Source organism: Oryza sativa, chromosome 10, assembly GCF_034140825.1.
Source record: "Oryza sativa Japonica Group chromosome 10, ASM3414082v1".
Lineage (NCBI taxonomy): Eukaryota > Viridiplantae > Streptophyta > Magnoliopsida > Poales > Poaceae > Oryza > Oryza sativa.
The window spans coordinates 10,577,181-10,600,108 of record NC_089044.1 but is presented as its reverse complement, the minus strand read 5'-3'; the positions used below and the strand labels follow the sequence as shown (position 1 = coordinate 10,600,108).

General features: G+C 43.8%; 1 protein-coding gene and 1 long non-coding RNA gene across 3 annotated transcripts; both read right to left on the bottom strand.

Annotated features, from left to right (window-relative positions):
• Window positions 1–3,112: 3,112 nt before the first annotated feature.
• LOC4348359 (cellulose synthase-like protein H1) lies at window positions 3,113–8,721 on the bottom strand. 2 transcript variants are annotated; one of them, NM_001403948.1, is made up of 9 exons: window positions 8,356–8,721; window positions 7,924–8,251; window positions 6,093–6,218; window positions 5,814–5,933; window positions 5,319–5,531; window positions 5,117–5,228; window positions 4,664–4,848; window positions 4,221–4,571; window positions 3,113–4,055 (listed from the first exon to the last, which is right to left on the bottom strand). In NM_001403948.1, exons 1-9 carry the CDS (start codon window positions 8,613–8,615, stop codon window positions 3,498–3,500), a joined length of 2,253 nt encoding a protein of 750 aa, NP_001390877.1. In that variant the 5' UTR covers window positions 8,616–8,721; the 3' UTR covers window positions 3,113–3,497. The 2 variants fall into 2 exon arrangements, with proteins under 2 accessions (NP_001390877.1, XP_025876600.1); XM_026020815.2 differs by having other exon boundaries at window positions 3,136–4,055; window positions 8,351–8,622.
• An 8,325-nt stretch (window positions 8,722–17,046) lies between these two features.
• Window positions 17,047–19,166, bottom strand: LOC136353668 (uncharacterized). Its single transcript, XR_010737050.1, has 5 exons — window positions 18,761–19,166; window positions 18,541–18,625; window positions 18,319–18,398; window positions 17,963–18,206; window positions 17,047–17,388 (listed from the first exon to the last, which is right to left on the bottom strand). It is a non-coding gene; the product is annotated as an uncharacterized lncRNA (long non-coding RNA).
• Between the last annotated feature and the right edge of the window lie 3,762 nt (window positions 19,167–22,928).

Genomic DNA, 22,928 nt, shown 5'->3' with positions numbered 1-22,928 from the left:
CAATCCTCGGAGTCTTCGGAAGAATTCGGGTATAGCTCTAGTAGCTTTTCCTTCTTTTGTAAGACTTGTACTTTTATTAAAATATTTCTTTATACTATTTTGGTATTGTATTACTATCCGAGTATATGAATACCAACTTTATTATATGCCCGAGTTACATTTATCATGATGCTAGCTTATCTGGAAGATGCGATGGTGTGGGTATAATGATCGTATTTATGATGACTCTATGTCATGACGATGATATTAGAGTAGCATTTGGTAATTTAAGCATGGTGTTTAGATTACTACATATCATTATTTGAGGTTATATGCTGCAGAAGCGAGGTGGGCCGCTGATGGTGATGGCTCAGTACGGGTATTCCTCCGCGCGTGTATATAGTACTAAGTTAATTTCCTGGGGCGGGTACTCCTCCGTATTTAGCCACAGTTGGATGGTCATGACGGATTGTTGTAAGGAACTCGGCAATCAAGGGTGGCTTCTCGAAGCACCAGGAGGGCATCGGAAAGAGGGTATTAGTTAAGTAATAATATAACTAGGATGTATGTATAATATGTATGTATACTACAACCATTCACCCCCATTTGGTTGGCTTAGTTCTTGTTGTTCGATCCTTCAGCTGGCGTCACCGACGAACCGGCCGGAGGCTATCAGAGTCACGGAGCACGAGGATGGAGCCGCGCATCAGCCGGGAGACCGGTGCCCGCCATAGCATGCGGCCATCTACTTCGGTGAGCGCGAGCTGGCCGTCTACCGTGACGCTGAGCACGGAATGCATAGTGCCAACGGTTGTCTCGCCGGACAACGACTGCTTCGCGAACCACACCACGGACTGCGTCACCGGCTGCGACGCATTGCTGCTGGCGCCGAAGGGGAACCACGTGGTGAGGATGAATTTAACTACGTTGTTGTCGGACAAGTTGAAGCCTCGAAGGCGGAGTCGCGGGATGGGCTGGTGATATAGAGAAGATCGTGCAACATCCGCCACAGTCCACCCTACCCCCGCCGTTCGCTGCTAGAGAAGAGGAAGGCCGAGCGCCGTCCCTGCCCCGCCGTCCACCGCGCTAGAGAAGAGGAAGACAAGCACCGCCCCTAACTCCGTCCGCTGACATGTGGAGCCCAGGTAGGTCCCACTCACCATATCAGCCAAAAGCGGCCGCTATACCGCCAGGATCAAAGTTGATACGTTATTATAAATTGGGGGATGAGTTATATCGTATTTTGGTTTAGGGATGAATTTCAAACTCGACGATAAATTAAGGGACCTAAAGTGAACTTATTTCTCTCCCAGCCGACAGAGGTGGAGACCTCTTCGCTGGGCTCAGGTGCTACGGTGTCCCCTGCTTGTTCCGATGTGGCTGGCTCGTGGGCCTCTCCCAAGTCCCCTGCGTCGCTACCCAGAGGAATAAGTTCATCTGAGGTCCCTTAACTTGTCAACAAATCCGATTTCATCCCTCAACCGGAAAACCAGACACAACGGGTCCCTCAACTATCAAAACCGGTGCAGATTAGGTCCCTCGACGGTTTTGAGGGCGGTTTTGACTGACGTGGCGCCAACGTGGCTAATTTGACTCGGTCTTCATCTAACGTGGCATTGACGTGGCACTTACGTGGTAATTCGAGCTGGAAAAATAATAAAATCTGCGGGACCCACATATCAATCTCACACAAAAAATAATAAAAAAGTGGTGGGACCCACATGGGCCCCACAAGTTAGTCTCACACAGAAAATAATAAAAAAATGGTGGGACCCACGTGGGCCCCATATGTCATCCATCTCACCCTCCTCTTCTTCCTCCTCTCTTTCTCCCCTCTTCTCTCTATCCCCTCTCTCTCCCCGACCGATGGAGCGGGGCAAGTGGCAGCCGGCAGGCGAGCGAGTCTCTATCCCCTCTCCACCGACTCCTGTCCATCGCAGCATGCCGGCGTCCCCGGATTGAGCTCCCCACCGTGTCGAACCTTTCCCCTCCTCTCCATTCCTACCGCCACGCGGAGTCGGCCGACGCTCAGCCGAGCACGGCTGCGCCGGCGTCGCCCGCGGCAGCCTCTCCTCGTGTCGCCCTTCCCCACCACGCCGGTCCATCCTCTCCATCCCCACCTTCGCTGGCCATCCTCTCTATCCCCACCGCCGCCGGCCTCCTCTTCTCCACACCGCCGCGCCGGCCTTCCCAATCCACCGCCACCCCGTGAAGCTCCCCTTCCCTCCCTCCTTTGCCCGGCGCCGCCCGATTCCTTCCCAAAATCTTTCTTGAGTTTTGGGCCAAAAGCCTTCCTTACATTTCAATCCTATGCCAGTTCGCTACCTCCCTCCGTTTGGCCTTCTTGTTTCCACCCAGCCACGAGTGAAGCAGTTTTCAGCCCTAGGCTGGTCCGCTACCTCCCTCATTTGGCATGTTTCGTTCGACCCATCAAATCCGGTCGAATCTTTCTTAATCACCCAAAATTGGTTGTTTTACCCAAAATCAGAGCGTAAAACTCAGGATAAAAACAATTGGGGAAGATCGCTGTCATCATCGGCAACCATTAGATTAAATCCGGCGAAATAAAGCCCAGAAAATCATGGAGAAAATGACGAGGGATGAGTGGGAATCGATTTCTTTTTGCAATCAAATTGAAGTAAAAACGCACGATTAATATGGCGCCAGCGTGACGCCAAGGTTCAACTCGGTAGACGTGCCACGAATAAATCGGATTAAAAAATCGTACAAGAAAAACCAAAAACGCATGGGATAAAAACCCGGTGATAAAAAAATTGATGAAAAAACCAAAAGCACCAGGGAGATGCGTGGTGAACAGATCGGATTTAAAAAACCAGACGAAAAAACCAATAGCGCGTGCGTACGGTAAAACTATTTCGCGTGAAAAAAGTCACCGATGAAAAAAAAAGGGACTTTTCTTTGTCTTTTTTTACTGGCGAGACCTTTTTTTACCTGAGTCGGACAATTTTTTTCACGACAGAAGTTTTTTTTATCGGTTTTTGAGTCGGACTTTTTTTTCCCTTTTTTTACCTTTTTAGTCGGACTTTTTTTCCTTTTTACCGATTATGGAAATTTCTTGTTCTTTTTAGGTAGAGATAGAGATTAAAAATAAAACATAAAATTACAACCGATTCAAACACGGATGACGTATCAAAGTATCAGCAAAAACATCTTCAATTTTTATAATAGTAGATCCATCCAAGAAAATAAATTTGCACGGGACCGCTCCAATGCTTCTACTTTGAAGGATTCATGCATGCATACAGGCCGTACAATAAGAGGAAATCTACTATATATATGCCACTAAGATCAAGTTTGCACCGGTGGGACAACTTGCCATGGACGAGTAGATTCTCTCTTACAGTAAACAACCAGTTTTTGCTTCGAATTAGTGATTGAATTGTTCCCTTTTCTAGAGCTTAGTCAACGTTTGCGGACATAATAATATGAAGATGAAACCTAGTGTTTGCATGCTCAAATAATAGTATGGACTAATTGTTGCTGCACACCAGCTGCAATTAATTTCTTTTGCAGAAGAGCAAGAATATAGCAACAAGCAAGCAGGCCTTCATCTTGATACTCCAAGGAATGCCATATCGACCACTTCCCACTAGACCTCTCAGCAATGGCATGAAGCACAGCACCAGCCACCCACAGGAGATGAATTCACTGATACCAGGGCCACCGGGCAAGCCTTCCGTTGTCACCAAAACCACCCTCCATGCTCCTACAGCGATTGCAATGACACTTAACATTGCAAGTGCTGTCACGGGAATGAACACCGTCGATTCGTCGAAGGTGAACCTCCCTGGCTCAGGCTCATCGGTGTTGGAATCACCATCTGATGTGCTCTTGTCTTTGCGGGTGACCTCGAACACAGTCTCGGAGAAGCCTAAGGTCTTGAGGATGACGGTAAGAAATGCCAGTAGCCAAGCAGAAGCTGAGGTGATCCGTTGCATCCTGTGGTTGTTCCAACATGCACGTGCAGACTGCCCACACTCTATGAACTCCATGAACATGTATGTGTTATAGGCAATGAATAGAGCTAATGCGATGTAGAAACCGTCTTCTGATGTCTGCAATAGTAGAGTTAATAGTTCATATATACCTCACTCTCTAGCCATTCAATTGGAAAGATTTTTTTATCTTTGAATATGCAAATGAGGTGCAACACTGTGTTAAGAAGGCAAGGAGAGTACAGAAGATTATAACCGATGCATTGGTTAGTGATGCAGTAGTACCTTTGGCAAGAAGGATTGGTTTGATAGTAAGCAATAAGGCCCCAACAATGCATAGCACAATTCGAAAGGTGCCCTCACAGGCCACACATAGCTGTGCAGGTATGCAAGGCATTGTCGGAATTGGAGACTCTTAAATGTGGTTGTGAGGATTGGGTTATTCCGACTGATGAGTATTTCTAAAAAACCTGATGCCCATCTCTTCAACTGGGTTAGGCAGGCGGGCCCTCCATTTGGTGCACAACCCATGAATGCTGGTGGTTCGATTTCCATCAGCGTGGATCTCCAACCCGCTGCATGGATCCGTTGTCCGGTCAACACGTCTTCTGTCAGTGATCCATAGACCCAACCAACCTGTGAATATATGGAATGACATTTATGAAACATATAGAATAGTAAATTAAACTGCATAGTAACATCCTATAGACATGTGGCAATGGCTGTACCTCCTGACCCCAACATGTGCCAATCTCGTAGTTGCAGGCAGCTACTTCTTTGGCAACATCAACGCAACTTGATATATCTACTATTGGCTCTGTTGACAAGTTCCCATAAATGACATCCCTGGCTGATTCCTTAAAATTATTTGAACTTCCGAATTTACTATGGAGCTCCTTGTTAGATGAATAACCTGAAGAATTAAATTTGAATTCTCTTACTAGTTTAGGCTGACATGAAAACTAATACTAATAATTGTTGTTGTTTGTGTTTACATACCAAATTATGATTAGATAATTATAATTATTATCATTTCTAACGTAGATAATTAAAAAGAAAAGCGGTTGGCCAACTGCCAAACGTCAAAAAACATTTGCAGCAAACGTGATTATTATGATCTACCGCAATACCAAATGGAGCCCTAATGTATGACAATCACATCAGTGTTTGCCCAATTTCACCTGTGGTGCCTTCTCGCCCTGTCCTCATGCCGTAAATGACTTTTCTGCGGTGAAAGCAGCCTGTTCCACAATAAAATATGCCCTGAAGCCCTGCAATCCCACGTCCAACTTTCTGAAAATCACACAAGATCATCAACCTAGTTTAGTTGGATCATCAACTAAATTAAATAAATTATCGTACAAGCAAGAGCTAGTTGTGTACCATCAAACTAACTTCCAGCTGGTTCCCGAAAGGATCATCCTTCAAGGCACCGTAGAATTTCTGCGGCGTCTGAACAAACGCGCAGCTGATCTCATCGTCAAAACCTAACAGAAGGCACATGGCATGGAGGACGACCCGGGGGTTGTTTACAAACATGTCGCAGTCTAGGTTTAGCATGAATGGGGCGTTGGTCATCAGTGCTGACACCCTTGTCTGACAAAAAATCATGGTAAGAACAATCAAATATCTGAACTTCCCCAATCATGAGTAACACAAACAGTGTCTGAACTTGCCGTGTTGGTGAGTAACAAACATTGTCTGAACTTTCCATGTTGTTTAGTAACAAATAGTGTACCGAGAGGTACCATATTTTCTGGTGTAAAACTTAGTACCTCGATGTATTAAAATTTGTGTTGCAAAATTTCGGTATCTACATATACTCTCTCAATAACCGTAAAATTTCTCTAGTAACAAAAAGAGCTATGTAGCACTGACCAGGGCATTCATGGCGCCAGCCTTGTAGTGATGGTGTAGGTTGGGGCTCTTCTCCCTTGAGACGTATATCAGACGAGGGAAGCCATCTCCTGTCCTGCTCCTGTTGTTATCCCACAGAACCTAAATCATCCAGCAGAGAACCAAACCAAGTTAAGCACAGAAGTTCAGGGTCATGGTGAGAAATGAGTTGAGAAACTCTGTGCAAGGGACACACTTTGGAGTTGGAGGGACCAGAATCCATATTTGAAAGTTTTTATATAGTCAGGTGGGGATCGATACCTTTATGATAGTAGGGTGGTTCCCCCTCTCAACATCCAGAAACTCTGCGAACTCACCACCGCCGTGCCGCAGAAGGGAAGGCTCATCGGCGTCCTCGATCCGGTGGACCAACTTCTCATACTCGCTCTGAAATGTTTGCACATAAACAAGATGGCCATGAACGAATTAAGATCAGGAACCATGACTACTCAATGATAACTTCGGGTCCATTCAGATTGATGCCAAAATAAACCTTATCAAAATTTGGCAATGCTAAAATTTTGATAAATTGGCAACGTTGCCAAAATTTTGGTAGGATTGGCTTAATAGTATTGCCAAAATTCTATACACATTGCCAATATTTGGTTACAAACTAAACGTAGCCACATAATTATACATTTTACCAAATAACGGTATAGTTGAAAATGCCATCAATCTGAATAGGCCCTTCCTTTCGCTTGTGCTGTTTTGGACTCCAAGATAAAAGCGTGCATCCTGTAACCACGGTTCTACATACCGGTTTGCATATATTTCTACCGGGGAACCGATAGAAACAAATTTCAGGAAATTGTCAAAATTTCAGACCGAAATAAGTTGAAATTTGAACAAATTTTGATTAAACTTAAATAAGATATGTGTAATTAAAAAACTATTTCTTTTGCCAACATAATATTCTATCAGGGACCAGTAGACCTGGAATTTCGGAAATTTTGGAAATTTTGCAGTGGAACATTAATAAATTAATCCCTACTAGCAACGAGATATGTGTATTTAAGGAGCAGCAGCTAAAAGATACTAAACTCCTCCTCAGAGGCAAGGGTGGTTAACACTGGTTTGGCTAAACAAGGAAGCTCACAGAATAGCTAAAGAAGACATATCGAAACGCTGCATTTCTGCTTACGAAAAAGTGTGGAAAATGACGGCCGTTCCAATCGATTATAAGGCCAACTGTACTGGTACAGTGGTACACGGAAGACAAACCGATACGACTCTGCCATTCGTGACGAGTTGTGGCGACGTGGACGCCAAAATGGCCGGGCTGGCCCAATTAATCAGGCTGATTCGCGACTAATCGTCCGATCTACTAATTGACTCCAGCAGCAGCCGAACTAAAGCTCGTTACACTGAGCATATATGGCAATGGCATTCAATTCTAGATCAATCGACGATTTAACTCTGGCAATATGACCGGTTTACGTACTCCCTCCCGGTTACATAATTATTGAAGTTACGAACGATCTCAAAAATATATATTTAATTATTTTTATTATAATATATAATAAATAAATACATTTTTACACTTTGTAAAATAAATCTGTACATGTTGTTTTAGAAACTTTAAATTAAATATTTTAAAGTACTTAAGGGTACTAATGTGCTTAAATATCACCCAAGGTGGACGGCCAAGCAAATATATTTATTTGTTTTATGAACGTTGAAATTCCGTATAATTCTGACTAATAATCCATATTAGGATTAATCACTTGACGGTATCCTACCCATTCGACGCTTCTTTTATAAGACTGACTTAAATATCGGTATCCCGGATTTCATCTAATCGATTTTAATTTAGAGCACGAGTCAAATCATGTTTCCTTATATTTTTAAATTTGTTAGTACTTCCAAATTGGAAAAAAAAAGGAAAGAAACTGAGACGTGCTGTGGTTATCATGTTTTCCTTATATTTTTAAATTTGTTAGTACTTCCAAAATGGATTAAAAAAAGAGAAAGAAACTGAGACGTGTTGTGGTTATCATGTTTCCTTATATTTTTAAATTCGTTAGTACTTCCAAAATGGAAAAAAAAAAGAGAGAGAAAGAAACTGAGAGGTGTTGCGGTTGCCATAGCTAACCTTCATGAATGTCCAGTCCTCCAAGAACTTGCCATCCGCCGGGCCGAACTCCGGCGTGGAGGAGAAGTACCGGAAGGGCGCCCTGACGGCGACGCCGTGCCGCCGGCAGAAGGGCACCCACGTCCTGGCGAACCGGGCGGCCTCCCGCAGCGCGTAGCACGTCAGCGGCGAGCACCCGTCGTCGGAGACGTAGCACGCCAGCTTCTCGCCGGCGGCCGGGTAGTCGAGGGCGAGCAGCGACAGCACCGTGTTCACGGTCACCAGCGGCGGCTCCAGCACCGGGTCCGCCGTCGTCACGAACATGTCCACCGCCGGGAGCTCGTCGATCCTAACAACAAGAAAGAGATGCAAAACCAACCAGCTCGTCAGAATCATCTTCTTTTTTCTGGATGTTGGCTTGAATCATTCCTGATTAATTCTTGGGCACCTTACCTTTCGGCGAGGTTCTCCGGGAACGTGTCGAAACGGACGGGGCTCCACTTGGCGTTCACGTTGAGCAGCCACATGAAGGTGAACCACGCCTCGCAGGCGAGCGCGGCGCGCCGCCATGGCGCGCCGCTGTCGTGGAGGACGCGGTGGAGGAGGAGGGCGAGGAGGAGGAAGAGGATGGCGAGGTCGGCGAGCCTCCACGCGGTGCGCCGGATGGGCACCCTCTCCTGCAGCTTCTTGTTGCCTCTAGCCGCCGCCTCCATTATTGCCGGCGCCAGAGCACTTGCCCCCACAGTTTTATCGCTCTCTGAAGTTCTGAACTGAAAAGATCACGGGCATAACAGACAGAACGATCCAAACGAAACACTGTAGTTGTCTCCCTCCCCATCCCAAAATAAATTATAACTTCCAAAGATAAAAACTTTATCTAAAAAAATATATTAATTCCTACCCTCCTATAGCTGTTTTTGTTGTACAAATCAAAGAAATTTAATCTATTTAATGCCGCTTAGTACCTACCAGTAAAAGATTATTTGTTTTAGGGACCAAAGTAGTAGTAATGAGGGATATTTTAGTCTTATGTCCTTCTCCCTGTCTTTTTATTGGGATATGATTTTTTTTTCTACGACAAAGGGAGCGAATGTAAAATTATTCACACATTTAAGTCACTTTTAGATAGACCAGATTACACAAAGAATTCTGATGCTATGATGTTAACCTTCTTCATGTTTTCTTCCTTCCACTCTCTTCCCCACTAACGCATAACACCAGATCGACCGATCATATCGTCACTAAGTCATATCATCACGACCTTCCTGCCTAGGTCTCTCTTCCTCTCCCCATCCCTCCATCCCAATCTTAAACATCTATTCTTCTACTCCGCCCCCAAGCCGAGTGGTGGCAAGATACCCATGTCCCATAATCTTTCCCATCCTTCGAGGCTCAGGCAACGAGATATGCCACTATTGACTTCCATACCCTGTCCTAGACCCTACTCACCCTCCTTCAACCCTACAATCATGTGCCACTACTACCTTCCTATCCATTAATAGTGGCGGATTCAGAAAGAAATAGCAGTAGGTCTGAGCAAACTAGATATAGTTACAGTCCTCCCTCCTATCTATATATGGTAAAAAATTTTAGTGGGGTCTTTGTGGGGCTCTCATAGTCTTCACGCCAGTAGTGGACCGTCAATGTCCGCCGCTCACCATCATTCCTCCACCACCACCACTATATCCGTCTAAGTGGAGAGAATATCCCACCACCACCATATCCGTCTAAGCAGAGAGAATATCAGGTGCTACTGCACAATAATGTGCTACCGTGCTACCAACCTCGAAAAATACATCCAAAAAAGTCACAAAAAATGTAAACAAATTATGATATGTGCAACACTTGGCATACACCACCACTAAAAAAAATCAGTTCACAATACGACGTACACAGTGAGAGAATAAAAAGATAAATCTCAGGTGAATAGTAACATAATCTGTTTGAATATTACTGGAGTACAAATTTGTTTTTTTTTCTCATTGGGTACATCATATTTTGAGCTGATTTTTTGTGTGGTGGTACATGTCATATTGTTGCATATCTCAGATTTCTTTTTTCACATTTGTTGCAACCTTTTGGATGTTAATTCCAGACCGCCGGCGAGGGTCAAAGGAGGGACCTGGCCACCCCCCGTACTAGTTTAGTTAGGTCGGTTCTTTGTTGTGAAGTATTCACTGCAGCTTGGGTTCTTCCCGAGTTGGGCTTTTGCTAGCATGGTCTCATGGATGCTGGAGTAGACGGCGGTGGCAGCGGTTGGTGGCGATGGAGAAGTGGGAATCGATGATTTGCGGCGGAATCGGACATTGAAATTGTCTCCTCTAAGCAGCGCCGGCTTGCTCATCTGGATGGGTGGGGAGGGAACAGCTCCCCGTAGCTCTGATTTGATGTTCCGGCGCGACAACATCGTCTTCAGCTTGCTAGTCGACTGCCTCGTCTTCCGGACAGCAGTTCATTCGCCACCATTCATGTTCTTGGGTCTTTATGGGTGGCTAGATTTGGGTATCTTCTACCTATTGTTTCCTTGAAGCAGTGTGCATGCAAGATTTGTCGTTCGGGTTAAGCTCAAACTCCTCTGATTCAGCGGTGAACTCCGTGGCGAATTCCTATTGAGCCTGGTGAAACCCACACCAAAATTTACAGCTCAGCAACAAACCTCCAATTATGTCATTTCTGTGAAGGCAACCGAAGGTGATTACATGTTATCAAGCAGTGTGTACGTCAAAGGAGGCCTAAGGATACACAATCGTCATGGCAACGCCACAGTTCCCTATCGATTTGCACCTCTACATCTTGGTTTCAATAAAAAGTTTGCAACCTTGGTGCAGTTTCCCATTCTTTGGAATCGGATGGCTAGTAACTTTCGGCCAACCAATTTGGTGATGTACTAGGATTACCATTGAAAAAAAGGATTACCTGGTGATGTACTAGGATTTCCACATAATCATTGAAAAAAAAGTGGCTCCCAGAAAAGAAATGTGGGGAAGCTTGTTTGTGACGATAAATAATTGAGTAGGATGGCGAAATCAAATCCGATTGGATTGTTGTGATCGTGATGTAGTACGGTGCTGACTGTTTAGGGGATTTTTAATTCATCAAGACAGGGGCTTCAAGGAAGAAAACAATTGGTTAATTAAACAACACTTGCTGATTTTATTTTATTTTATTTTTGAACATACAACTCCACTGCATTAAATTTTGATCCCATGATTTGAATAAATCGTACTGTGCCGTCGCTATGCAGGTTCTCTTGAATTTGAGATTATTGGTGGCTCATGCAAGCTAGATAATGATACCATGGTACCTGCCACCTAATTTTCTGGACTAAAAAAATAATAGTTAGTAGGAACAAATGATATGAAAACAAATTGAAGTTTCGTCTTCTACCCACAGTGAGATAGTGAATGATTGAAAAAGAATCCATGGCTCAATATGTGATAAAAGAAAAAGACAAGAAAAAGCAGTATAGTACATTATTACTGGATAATCTGTTAGTTAGTGATATGCCCTAGAGCCAATCATAGAGATAATTGTATCACACACTATGTTTACATATTTATCCGACTTTGTTTCTTGAAATAGATAAACTCATTATTGGTTAATGAATATGTGATTCTTTCGTGAGACTCTTTATGTTGTGTGTTGCTATTTCTAAAGGATCCCTGATCAAATATCATATGTGGAACAAATATATTTAGATGATCAGCACATGTATTAATTGATGATCATGTCTCATGGATCATAGTATAGAGATACCAAATTAATAATGTAGACACATGTTATTGAACAGGTTGTTGGATAGACCCAACATGAGACACTGCAAGAGCCATATGTGTTGTGTCATCAGTGATCTCATTTAGTGTTGGTGTTGAATCCTTAGACCTGAGATTATCATGGTTCCCAACATGTGTAGTAGCTTACTTAGGGACTGCTAAACGCTACTCCATAATTGGGTAGCTATAAAAGTAGTTTTCGGGTATGCTATGAATTACATGTAGTGGGATATGAATAATCAAGATGGGATTTGCCCCTCCTATGGAGAGATATCTCTGGGCCCCTCGATGTTGTAGATTATAGAAGTGCATGGCCATGCCAAAGGTGATTGAGGAGTCAATCACAAGTTATATAATCTATCAACAGGTTCGAATGAATGATTGAGCTATTAGAGGATGGCACATATCTAGCCTTGAGCTTAATCGATATCGTGAGGCAAAGGGGTTCATACAAGTATACACTAGAGGTTCAGCTGATATGATCTTTATGTATGCCCGGTGGGTCAATACGTTATGCTAACGCTGTTGACGCGTGGACCGAAAGGAGTTTTCGGGTTACAACCGAGTATATATGTTCGGGTCGCACGCTTAATGGGCCGGAATAAAGGGATTGCATGGAGATCCAATATGAGATTAATTCGGATAGGGATCCGAATAGGAGTCCTACGGGCCTTGGAGGCCCGAGTGATGGATCCTATATATTCGTGAGGGGTGTGACCGGCGGAGGTATTGTATCACGTGAGAAACCCTAGCCGTCACTTCCCTCCCCGAGCAAAACCCTAGCCACGCGCGGGTGCTATCATATCTGCGCGTGGCGTTCCGTCCCTGTATGTGTGGATACCGGTAGAGGCGCCGCTGGTTTGCGGTGCTGATCAGCGTAGGAGTACGGCGAGGAGAACGCACGAGGAGGAGAAGGTCGAGCCGGTGCGATCGACTACTTTCTCTACATCGATGCGCGCTACTTCGCGAGAGTTCCTTCGACTTCTTAGCGTCTTCTTCCGCTGTGCAGCGTGTCGAGTGGTAACGATCTATGATCTAATACTTGCATGGTTCCTGGTTTACACGATAGAAAATTTTGATTTATGTTATCGTAGCCTACGCATATCCCAACATAATCCACTCAAAAAATGAACTCAAGTAATACACTAGTTTGAAACACATATATATATGCCCTTTTAGATGTAAAGGGGCATACCTCTTGTGCCCAGTTTCTCGAAAAACAATATGCAGATTTCAGACGACTGAAATCATGTACAACACAAATATATGAAACTTTGATTAGAAAAAAAATGTGGAAATTCTTATGATTATGTCACTATATCAATGAGAAACCCATTAAAAAGAAACTGAATTAATTTCAAACTTTAGAAAACTGTAAAATCCACTAACAACAACACGCTTACCAGTGACAGCAAATTAGGTATGTGTCTATGTGAAGCTCTAGTTTTCTAAAAAAAACATGAATATGTCTTTACCACGTGATTTCATTAAACATGGCCACTAAAAAATCTTTATAGTAGATGAGATCTACTTAATTTATTAAGTGCCATAATATGGTGTGAGATTTGGGGTACCTGTAACACATTTTTAGCGGCAGCCTGGTCATATCATCAAGGCAAAATTTGCTACAGGACATCGAAAAAACGTGTAATTAGCTTATGGACACCGCAAGAACGAGAATTTGCTGTCGGGCATAAGAAAAGGTGTAATTAGCTGGTGGACACTTGCGGCCTTATTTTATTATTTCCGATGGATTTGGAGGGAGAAACACTAGTGAGAGTACGATTTTGCTCCTGCCATCGTTTCGCTTACAGTAGACTGTGTCTGGTTCGAACCAAGACCCAGTCCAGTCTCACTCCCCCGTAGCCGTCGTGCATGGCGAGGTGATGTTGCTCTGCCTGGACTTCTACCTTGTTCAAGAGATGACGAGCACGGAGGAGAGCAAAGTCTTCGCGAGCGGTCGCCGAAGCCACCGAATCCGACCCCAACTTGATGTCCGCGCTCGCACCAGCGGGCTGATCTGCCAAGGAGCGGGCTTTGCAGATATCCTGATTCCGACCATGCGTCGCCACCAGAGGCAGTGGTGGTAGGTGACACCAGGTTCATGCCACCGACGCCGCAGCTGGAGAGTGCCTAGAGAAGGGACGACAACAGGATGGTGGTGGCCTGGCTTGCGCTGTGCGCGCCGGCGAGCATGACGAGGTCACGGGGGTGAGGTGGGCACGCAGCCTTGCGACCGGCGAGGGAGAGTGCCCAGAGTAGAAACGACGGAAACATGCTTGTACGGTACGGCGACCGGCGGCGATCGAGTCGGAGATGAAGTGGGGGGATCAGCGTCTAAGGTTTGCGGGGATGAATCCAATCCAATCCACCACGCGGTGCTCGCCTTCTCACTCCCTTGTTGTAAGTGGAACAATGACAGGGGCAAAATCGTACTCTCACCAGTGTTTCTCTCTCCAAATCCACCGGAAATAATAAAATAAGTCCGCGAGTGTCCACCAGCTAATTACACGTTTTTTGTGATGCCCAACAGCAAATTCTCATTCTTGCGATGTCCACCAGCTAATTACACGTTTCTTCGATGCCCTGTAGCAAATTTTGCCTATCATCAAAACATCAATCTATTTGATTACATCTACATCAAATACATATATTCATGAACCTGCAAGGAAAATTGCTTTAGTTGGGTAGCAAGGCAAATATTTTTGAATATAACATTGATTTACTTGCTAACCACTATATGAAACATCATACCATCTATCAATATCTTTTAGTTGGGTAGTATGACAGGCAGATTGTCAGTGATGGAGCTAATGAATACAATCGCAAAAATAAAATCACACTAACCAGGGACTGGACTTCGATCTGTTAGTTTCTTCACCCACAAATTTTGCTCGCTTCCCTTTCTCCTCTAAACAAGCCTGATACAGAAGAAAGAAACTCCCGTACAAGGGAATTCCATTAATCACCTAAACAAAAAAATAATTACGTTGAACTTGCAAGCATGACATGACAAATCCACATACACTCCATAGGAATGGGAAGATGGGGGTTACGCCGCCCCACCCTTGCGAATCACATGGAAAAACGATTAGGAGAAGAGGACCTTGAATTAACGAGTCAGTTATATACATTATCAAAATTCAAATTCTTTGGGGCACAGAAACTTCTCTCTCCCAAATACTTTGGGGTAATTGTTGTACAGGATAACCCAACAATGTGATTCGCAACAAATAGGACATCCCAACAAGATGAAAAGTACTTCTTTGTAGAAGCATGCATAAGGACATCTTTGGCCATACTTCAAAGATGTGATTGAAGCAATAGATGGTTCACATATTCCAGTGGTAGTGCCAGTGGATAAAACTATTAGCCACACATGCCGCCATGGATATACATCTCAGAATGTGCTAGCTATTTGTGACTTTGACATGAGGTTTACCTTTGCGGATGCTGGTTAGCCAGGTTCTACACATGACTCGCGCATCCTCAGTCATGCATTGGAAAATTTTCCTTCATTTCCCATCTCTCCTACAGGTTTAAATGGTTACTTCATTAATTTTGATATTTGTACACTAGTATTATTATTTGCATTACTAACTTAGTTTTATAGGAAAATATTATCTCGTCGACTCGGGTTATCCAAACCGAATAGGTATCTTGCACCTTACGAAGGAACCACATACCATATACCAGAATTTTGGCATCGTTCAGGACCTCCTAGTTCAATTTCTTGTATTCCTCCCTTCGAAATGTTATTGAAAGGTATTTTAGAGTCTTGATGCAAAAGTGACGTATTTTGAAGGGCATACCAAGTTTCTCACCTACTACTCAGAAGCATATCATCATGGATTGTCTTGCTTCGCATAATTTTGTTCGTGATAGCAATTTACGTGATAAGGAGTTTGAGAGATGTGATACTGATGTGGACTACTTACTACAAGATACAAGTGACACAACAGCCGATGTGAGTGCAGATGTAGAGAATGATGATACCATGAATACTATTCGTACTAGGATAGCTGATGCTTTGGTTAGTTAGTGTTGACGGTCGTTATCGATCAGTTTTGACCGTCAATATTACCAAAATAGACGAGAACTAGTGATGCTTACAATGCATATTTATGTTAGAATAATAATATTCCACTAGTATTAGGTTTACTAACCTTTTGCAGAGAATAACCATAAAGTGGAGGAGAATTGGCATCAACACAGACGATAAATCAATCGGACGATGTCGAGAACCAGGCTTATGTATGAATGGGCCAAGAACTCAGAATTAACACGATGAATTGGGCCAAAATTCACAAGTCTAAGAAGTGAAGCAACAAAGGAGGCCACTTGCCGAATTTGGGTCAGGTTGGGCCGCCCCCTGGTTCAGCCGAACCTCCCCTAGCGTAGTTGGATCCAGGTTTTGGCTGGACGGCGTGGATCACTTCCCAATGATGGTTGGAGGGCAATTCCGACCATTCCAACTACCAGAACCGTCATTGGCAGCCTATATAAGGACTTCACTCTCTTCACTTCAACACACACCTCAAGTAAAAGCTCTCTGCTTGTGTGTCACTCTACCCTTGGATTATTAACCCCTGCTTAGACTTTGATAATCACAAGTTATATATAAATTATTTGTCAAGTTCTCTCTACATGATCTTCCCACGAGATAAAATAAATATGATATCCTTGAAATACTCTCGGGTGAAATGCTATAATAGTATATCCGTGGGCTTGCGGATGAACTCTGTAACCATAATATACCAGAAGTATTTCTATGCCATTGCTGAGAATTATATTTCTAGTAATGTCGTTAAGAAATACCAACAGTTAGTGCAAGAGGATGATTGTTATTTTGAGATATGGCATCATTGTATGAACCATTTATCTTTTGTTCTGTTTATGTTGACCATATTACTTTGATGTATGAAAAACTTATATATTTTTTTCTTTCCAGATTAGCCATTAAAATACGTAATATTGAACGGGTTAGGTTTTCACGAGTAATTTGCATATAAACAGTCCCACATGCATTTAGAGGCATTACAGGTATTTCTTCTATAACCTATAGTTTCACAGCTGCTCTAACCAAACGGCCTTCTGCTTTTCCCACAGCTGCTTTTCCACAGTCCACAGCTCACATCAGCTTTTTCAAAAGCCACGGCTCAACCGAACACACCCATAATCTAAGAGAACTTTCACGTGACTTCAACATTAATTAAATGGAATAGCAAGAAATCATTTTGATTTAATTGGACAAGCCCAGATAGTTGCATGAATGCTTGCTTTCCACATCCTTGCCAGTCTCAAATACATATATCAATTAGGCCACCGTGATTAAAAATCTCACCTAGTACGTCAAGGAAAACATTTGGAATTGCACAAAATTTGTATTGCAGTTAAAAACCTTTGTTCTGCACCTTAAGATTCCAAAGTGAACAGTAATTTTATTGTGTTTTTAGAGGTAGGCGTTGTGGTATTCCAAATCTATTCAAACAGACCTGCAAAACCTATAGCTATTTTGAAACAAAGTGTAATAGCAGAGCAAATTGGAACTGCACGTACATCTCACCGATGAGGTGATCTAGCAGAGAAGAATGTATCCAATTGGTTTTAAAAAAATCAAATATGTAATCAGTACCGACACTTTGCTAGGTGCGCGTGATATGCTCGGAATCACCTGCAAATCATCATGCACATGCTCATCATAATTCCAAACCTGCGACCAATCAAGAGAAACATGATATAAATTAGGATGGCTTTGCTCAAAGCAGGACGGGAACGCCTAACACAGTTACACAAATTGAATAACAGTTGCACAATCCTCACTTCTACTGGTCACCCCAATCAGGATCATTTACAGAACCTGAGGCTTGGGGCCTTGGTGTCCTGCAGAGAAAAGAATTTACCTATTTGGATGTGACAACCGACAAATTGATGAGGTTGGGGACAACCGCCAATTGAAATGTAAACGTAACATCAGTATGATAGAATAGATTTTGGCATTTTAATTAAAAATATTGCGAAGTGGAGTTATTCATATGAATATGAAAACTACTTGTTGGGACTAATTGAGCAACCATATTAGCTATCAACAAAACAGATTTTGCCTCAACCTGTAATGGCTGAAGCGGAAGTAGACAAATTTAACGTCTTTACAATTTTGCATAATTATTCAGAATGTGAGGTACATTTAGTACAAAAGCTGAATTAGATGTTTGAACGATATAAAAAATCAGTGAACCTGCATATAGCTATACAAAGTGCAACATCAAACTAAATCCAAGCCAGACCTGTGATGCCTCCTCTGCCCTATGTGTTGCTTCAGCTGTAGCTCTTGTAGGTGTGGTTGTCGGCAGAGCTGGAAGAGTAGTGGGCGGCAGCAATGAAATAGCCTGCAATATGAAACAGAGGAACAAAAAAACAGCAAATTGAGTATTTAGACCATTACAAATTAAAGCTGAGAAAGGTCTGAGTATTTACTCTCCTAACAATTCTTTTTGAAGATCCAATCGTAGGAGGAACAGATGTTGCTCCCTGAAAACCAAAACATCCATTCAGGATAAGAACCTAAGTAAGTAAATATGCAACAGTTAAGGTGGAACTGGGAAAAAAATATTATTAGAGCCTTAGAGGTTAGAAGCAGTACATTGCAACTAGCCTGAATTTACCACCAAGAGATTTACTCTTTTGAATAATTCTAATACAAATATCATTAGTCCATTAAACCTGCATAGCCATTAACAAACAAACGCCAAACATTAATTTTCTGATTCATGGTGTAACTAGTACATTCTTTCATGGTGAATCTAACGTACACCCTAACAGACATATAAGATGATATAAAAGAGATTGGGATGTATAGGCTTGCCTCCATGCGTGGCTGTCATGGCTTGCATCCCTGCCATTGCTATTGTTTGGCTAATTGCGTCATCCAGTCGAACCAAAAGTAGGTGCTAGAAAGAATCAAAAGCTCATGTCTCAGTGCGCCAGTAACGGAAGCAAAACAAACCTAATGGAGTATAAATAAAGGGGATTTTTCTTTTTCACCTGAGCAAAAGAAAGAAGGGAGGGAAGAAATCAACACAAACCTGTCCTCTAGACTCCTCATCACCTCCAGTATACTGGCCGCAGTTGATGGCTTGGAGGCGATGCACCAGGAGGCGTCGTCCTTCACATGGGTTGCTCAGGCTTGTGAAGGGGATCAAAGTGACGTCAGGGGAGGAGAGTCGTTGACCAGAGCAGGGGCGGAGGTGGAGTCATCGCGACGGAAATGCGGGCGCTGGTGACAAGTGACTGATCGAACGCACGCGAGTTCGACTCGTTCCCAGCAGAGAAGCCAGAGAGAAGGATGTTTGCCGGCTCGGCTCAAGGCGCAGCGCGACGAGGACACTTTTGCCTCTCGGCTCCACACGAGAAATGACACAGACACGACTCCCATAGTTCCATCTAGATCTCTGCCGCCGCTTTTGCCTCTCTCCTCCCCCGTGGCCCCATTAGAGGTGGCCAAATGGGCCGGGCCAAACGGGCGGCCCGGGGCATGGCCGAACCTGTAGCAGGCATGGCCCGGCACGGCCTGCTACAGTAACGGGCCGTGCCGGCACGGCACGAGTAGCCGTGCCGTGCTTGGGCCGCTGGCCGAGCCCGCGGGCCGGCACGGCACGGCACGGCTACTGTAGCGGGCCGGCACGGCACGGCCCGCGGCACGGCACGGCACGGCACGCCGGCGGCCCGTCAGGCGCGGACAGTGCGTCAGTGCGGGCGGCGGTCGAATGGGAAGGCGCCACGTGGCACTAACGGCTATTTGACCGTTCAAATTTGAAAATAACCGTTGGGAGGCTAAAAAATTCATAAAAATTTCGAAAAAATTCCAAAAAATCTCAAATTTCGCCCTATAAATAGGGCATGAACCCCAGCCATTTCTCCTCATCCCACACTCCTCATCTTGTGCTCTCAAGTGTTTTAAGTGCTCTCTTTGTTCTCAAGTGTGCATTTTTTTTGATTTTGACAAAATTTGCTCAAATTTTGTCAAAAATCAAAATTAGTTTCGTAGTTCAACAGTTTGATCGCAGAGGTTTGAAGAGCTCGCGGTTGGAAAGATGTAAGTAATATTCAAATTTGTGTATTATTTGTATTGTGTTTGTGAATTCAATAAATATTCGAAAATTTGTTTATGTCGGTTTAAATTTTCAGAATGGATCCGAACTTTCCATACCAGTCGCCGTCGTTCACCTTGGGTGATTTCGACCCCAACTACATGTCGGGGTTTGACGGTGCCTCCGGATCGGCTCCAACTCCACCATCTGTGGAGGAGGTACCGGTTCATACGGCTGTCGTTGAGGAGGTACCGGTTCAGGCGGAGACAGCTTCGGAAGGATTTTCCGGAACCGCGAGCGGAAGTGTTTGGACACACACCGGCTCGAAGAGATCGAGAACCTCCGGTGTGTGGCAAAGCTTCGACGAGATAAAGGAAACATGCCCCGACGGAAGGGAGGTATCGAAAGCCCGTTGTAGAATATGTAGGCAAATTTTATCTGCTCGTTCTTCTGGTGGTACAGGTCACCTCAAGCGCCATGCGGAGTCATGTGCCAAGAAGCAAGGAATACAACTCCGGCAGCAGCAACTTATGGTAAACCCAGACGGTACGGTACGCAGTTGGGAGTACGATCCCATGGTTGCTCGGGAATCTCTTGTCCGGTTAATCGCCAGGCAAGATTTACCCCTGAACTTTGGGGAGTCCCCTGCTTTTGAACATTACATTCAGCAATCTCATAACCCTAGGTTTAAAGCTGTGAGTAGGCAAACATCAACTAGAGATTTAGAGAATGTTTATCACAAGGAAGCAACTGCACTTAAGGAACTGTTTAGTACATGTACTTTCTCTGTTAGTGTTACTTCAGATATATGGAGTAGTAGAGCTAGAGAGGATTATCTTAGCGTAGTTGTTCATTTTGTTGATGATGATTGGCAATTACAAAAGAGAGTTTTAGGGCTTAGGTTAATAGATGTCTCACATACAGGAGAAAACATAGCTGAAAGAATTAGGGAAGTAATTAATGAATTTAATCTTGCTGATAAAATATTTGCTGTCACCCTAGATAATGCATCTGCTAATTCTAGGGCTATTGAAATATTGCAACCTTTATTTTGTGTGTATGCTCAATCTTTTCTACTCCATCAGCGTTGTGCATGTCATATAATTAATTTGATTGTTAAGACTGGCATGAAGAGGGTAGGTGACCACATCGATGCTGTTCGTCAAGCAATCGCGTGGTTAACTGCTTCTAACCCGCGGATTGCTGCATGGAAGAGGTTTTGCAATGCGGCCGGTGTGAAAGCTCGTAAGTTTGCCACCGATGCGGAGCATCGGTGGAATGCAACGTATTTAATGTTAAAAGTTGTTTTACCTTATAGTAGTTTACTTTCTGATTTTGTTCAGTCACGTGGTGGCCCAAGAAACAGTGACGGGTCTTCAGTACTGAACGAGCATGTTTGGGCAATTGTCCAAAAATTTTACCAATTTCTAGAAACTTTTTATGATTGTACTCTAACTTTGTCACAAGTTTATTATCCAACTGCTAATATAATTTTGCACAACCTTCTTGAAATTGCTACTTTATTTAAAGAATACGAAAATGATGACGTTCTAACTGAACCTGTCTTTCACATGAAACAAAAATATTTGAAATATTGGAAAAATATACCTATGTTGTATGCTCTTGCTTTTGTTTTAGATCCTAGGTGTAAATTAAGGGGATTGTCTGCTATTTTATCACTTGTTGGAGATACTATAGGTGTAGATTATAGTTCTTTTTATACTGAGGTTAGACGTAAATTATATGAGGTTTTTGGAAGATATGAAGTAAAGTTTCAGGAAGTTCGCCAGCAGAGACCCCCTCCTATCCCCACTACAGGTAAGAAGAAGATACAGTGGGGTAGGATTTGGGGTGGATCGTCTTCAAGTTCAATCCAAGGTGGTGGCAGTTCGTCGGCTACAAGTGGAGACGCCTCTTCGCATGTTGTGGCCGAAGAGTTGTCCGGTTATTTGGACAGCGACGCCATCCACCACGAAGCACAAGATTTCAACGTCCTCGGGTGGTGGAATGACCACAAGATAACATATCCTGTGCTTTCAAAACTAGCACGGGATGTGTTGACGGTGCCCGTGTCGACGGTGTCCTCCGAATCGGCCTTCAGTCTATGCGGCCGAATCATCGAAGACCGGAGGACGACTCTGCGCAGCGACCACGTCGAAATGCTACTAAGCGTTAAAGACTGGGAGCTTGCTCGACAACATGCCCAATACACTGCGGACAACCAAGAATTGGCCGCCCAGTTCGAGCAACTCTACCTGGATCCAGACCAACCCCAGTAGAATTTTGTTAGAAGTAGTTCTGACCTTTGAGCTGTACTCTTTTCTTTGTCATGGTTTTCTCATTTTCCCCTATGAGTTTTTACATGACAAAGTTTTTAACGAGGCAGCATGTATCATTGTATCCTGTAATGATATAAACATCAATAAAGGTCATTACTATTTTTAACAAATTCTTTTGCAATATTTTCGCAAGTGTGGATTTATCTTCAAATTATTTCAAAATAATGAATCACAATCTATATTTTTAAATTTTTCAACACAACAAAAAAATACCATTTTTTCTTTTTTTTAACATTAGCAAATCATTACTTTTTTTAGAAACTTTTATTTCCATTTTTTAAATACCATTTTTTCATTTTTTAACATTAGTAAATCATTACTTTTTTTTAAACATTTTATTTCCATTTTTAATTTTTTTTCCTTATACATTTCCTTTGCTTTTTTTTTTTAAAAAAAACACTGTGCACTGCAGGCCCGTGGGCCGCCGTGCCCCGAACGGCCCGTGGGCCGCGGGCGTGCCGTGCCGGCACGGGCACGGCCCGACCATCCACGGGCCGTGCTTGGGCCGGCGGCTCGGCACGTGGGCCGGCACGGCACGGCCCGTTTCATCAGCCGTGCCTAACGGGCCGTGCCGAAACGGGCCGTGCCGGACCCGTGCCCGTGCCGGGCCGGGCCGTGCCGCCCGTTTGGACACCTATAGGCCCCATCGTCGCTGGTGGGAGCGGCGGTGGAGGCTGCTCCTACCGCATCGATGGATCTCTTTCGAATGGTCCTCATCATGACGGATTTCAAAACCTACATATTGTCCGGTCTGTTGAGTTGTGATCCAAATTCATTTATACACAATAAAGACCAGCTTCCGCCGGAGCGAAGCGGAGACCCAT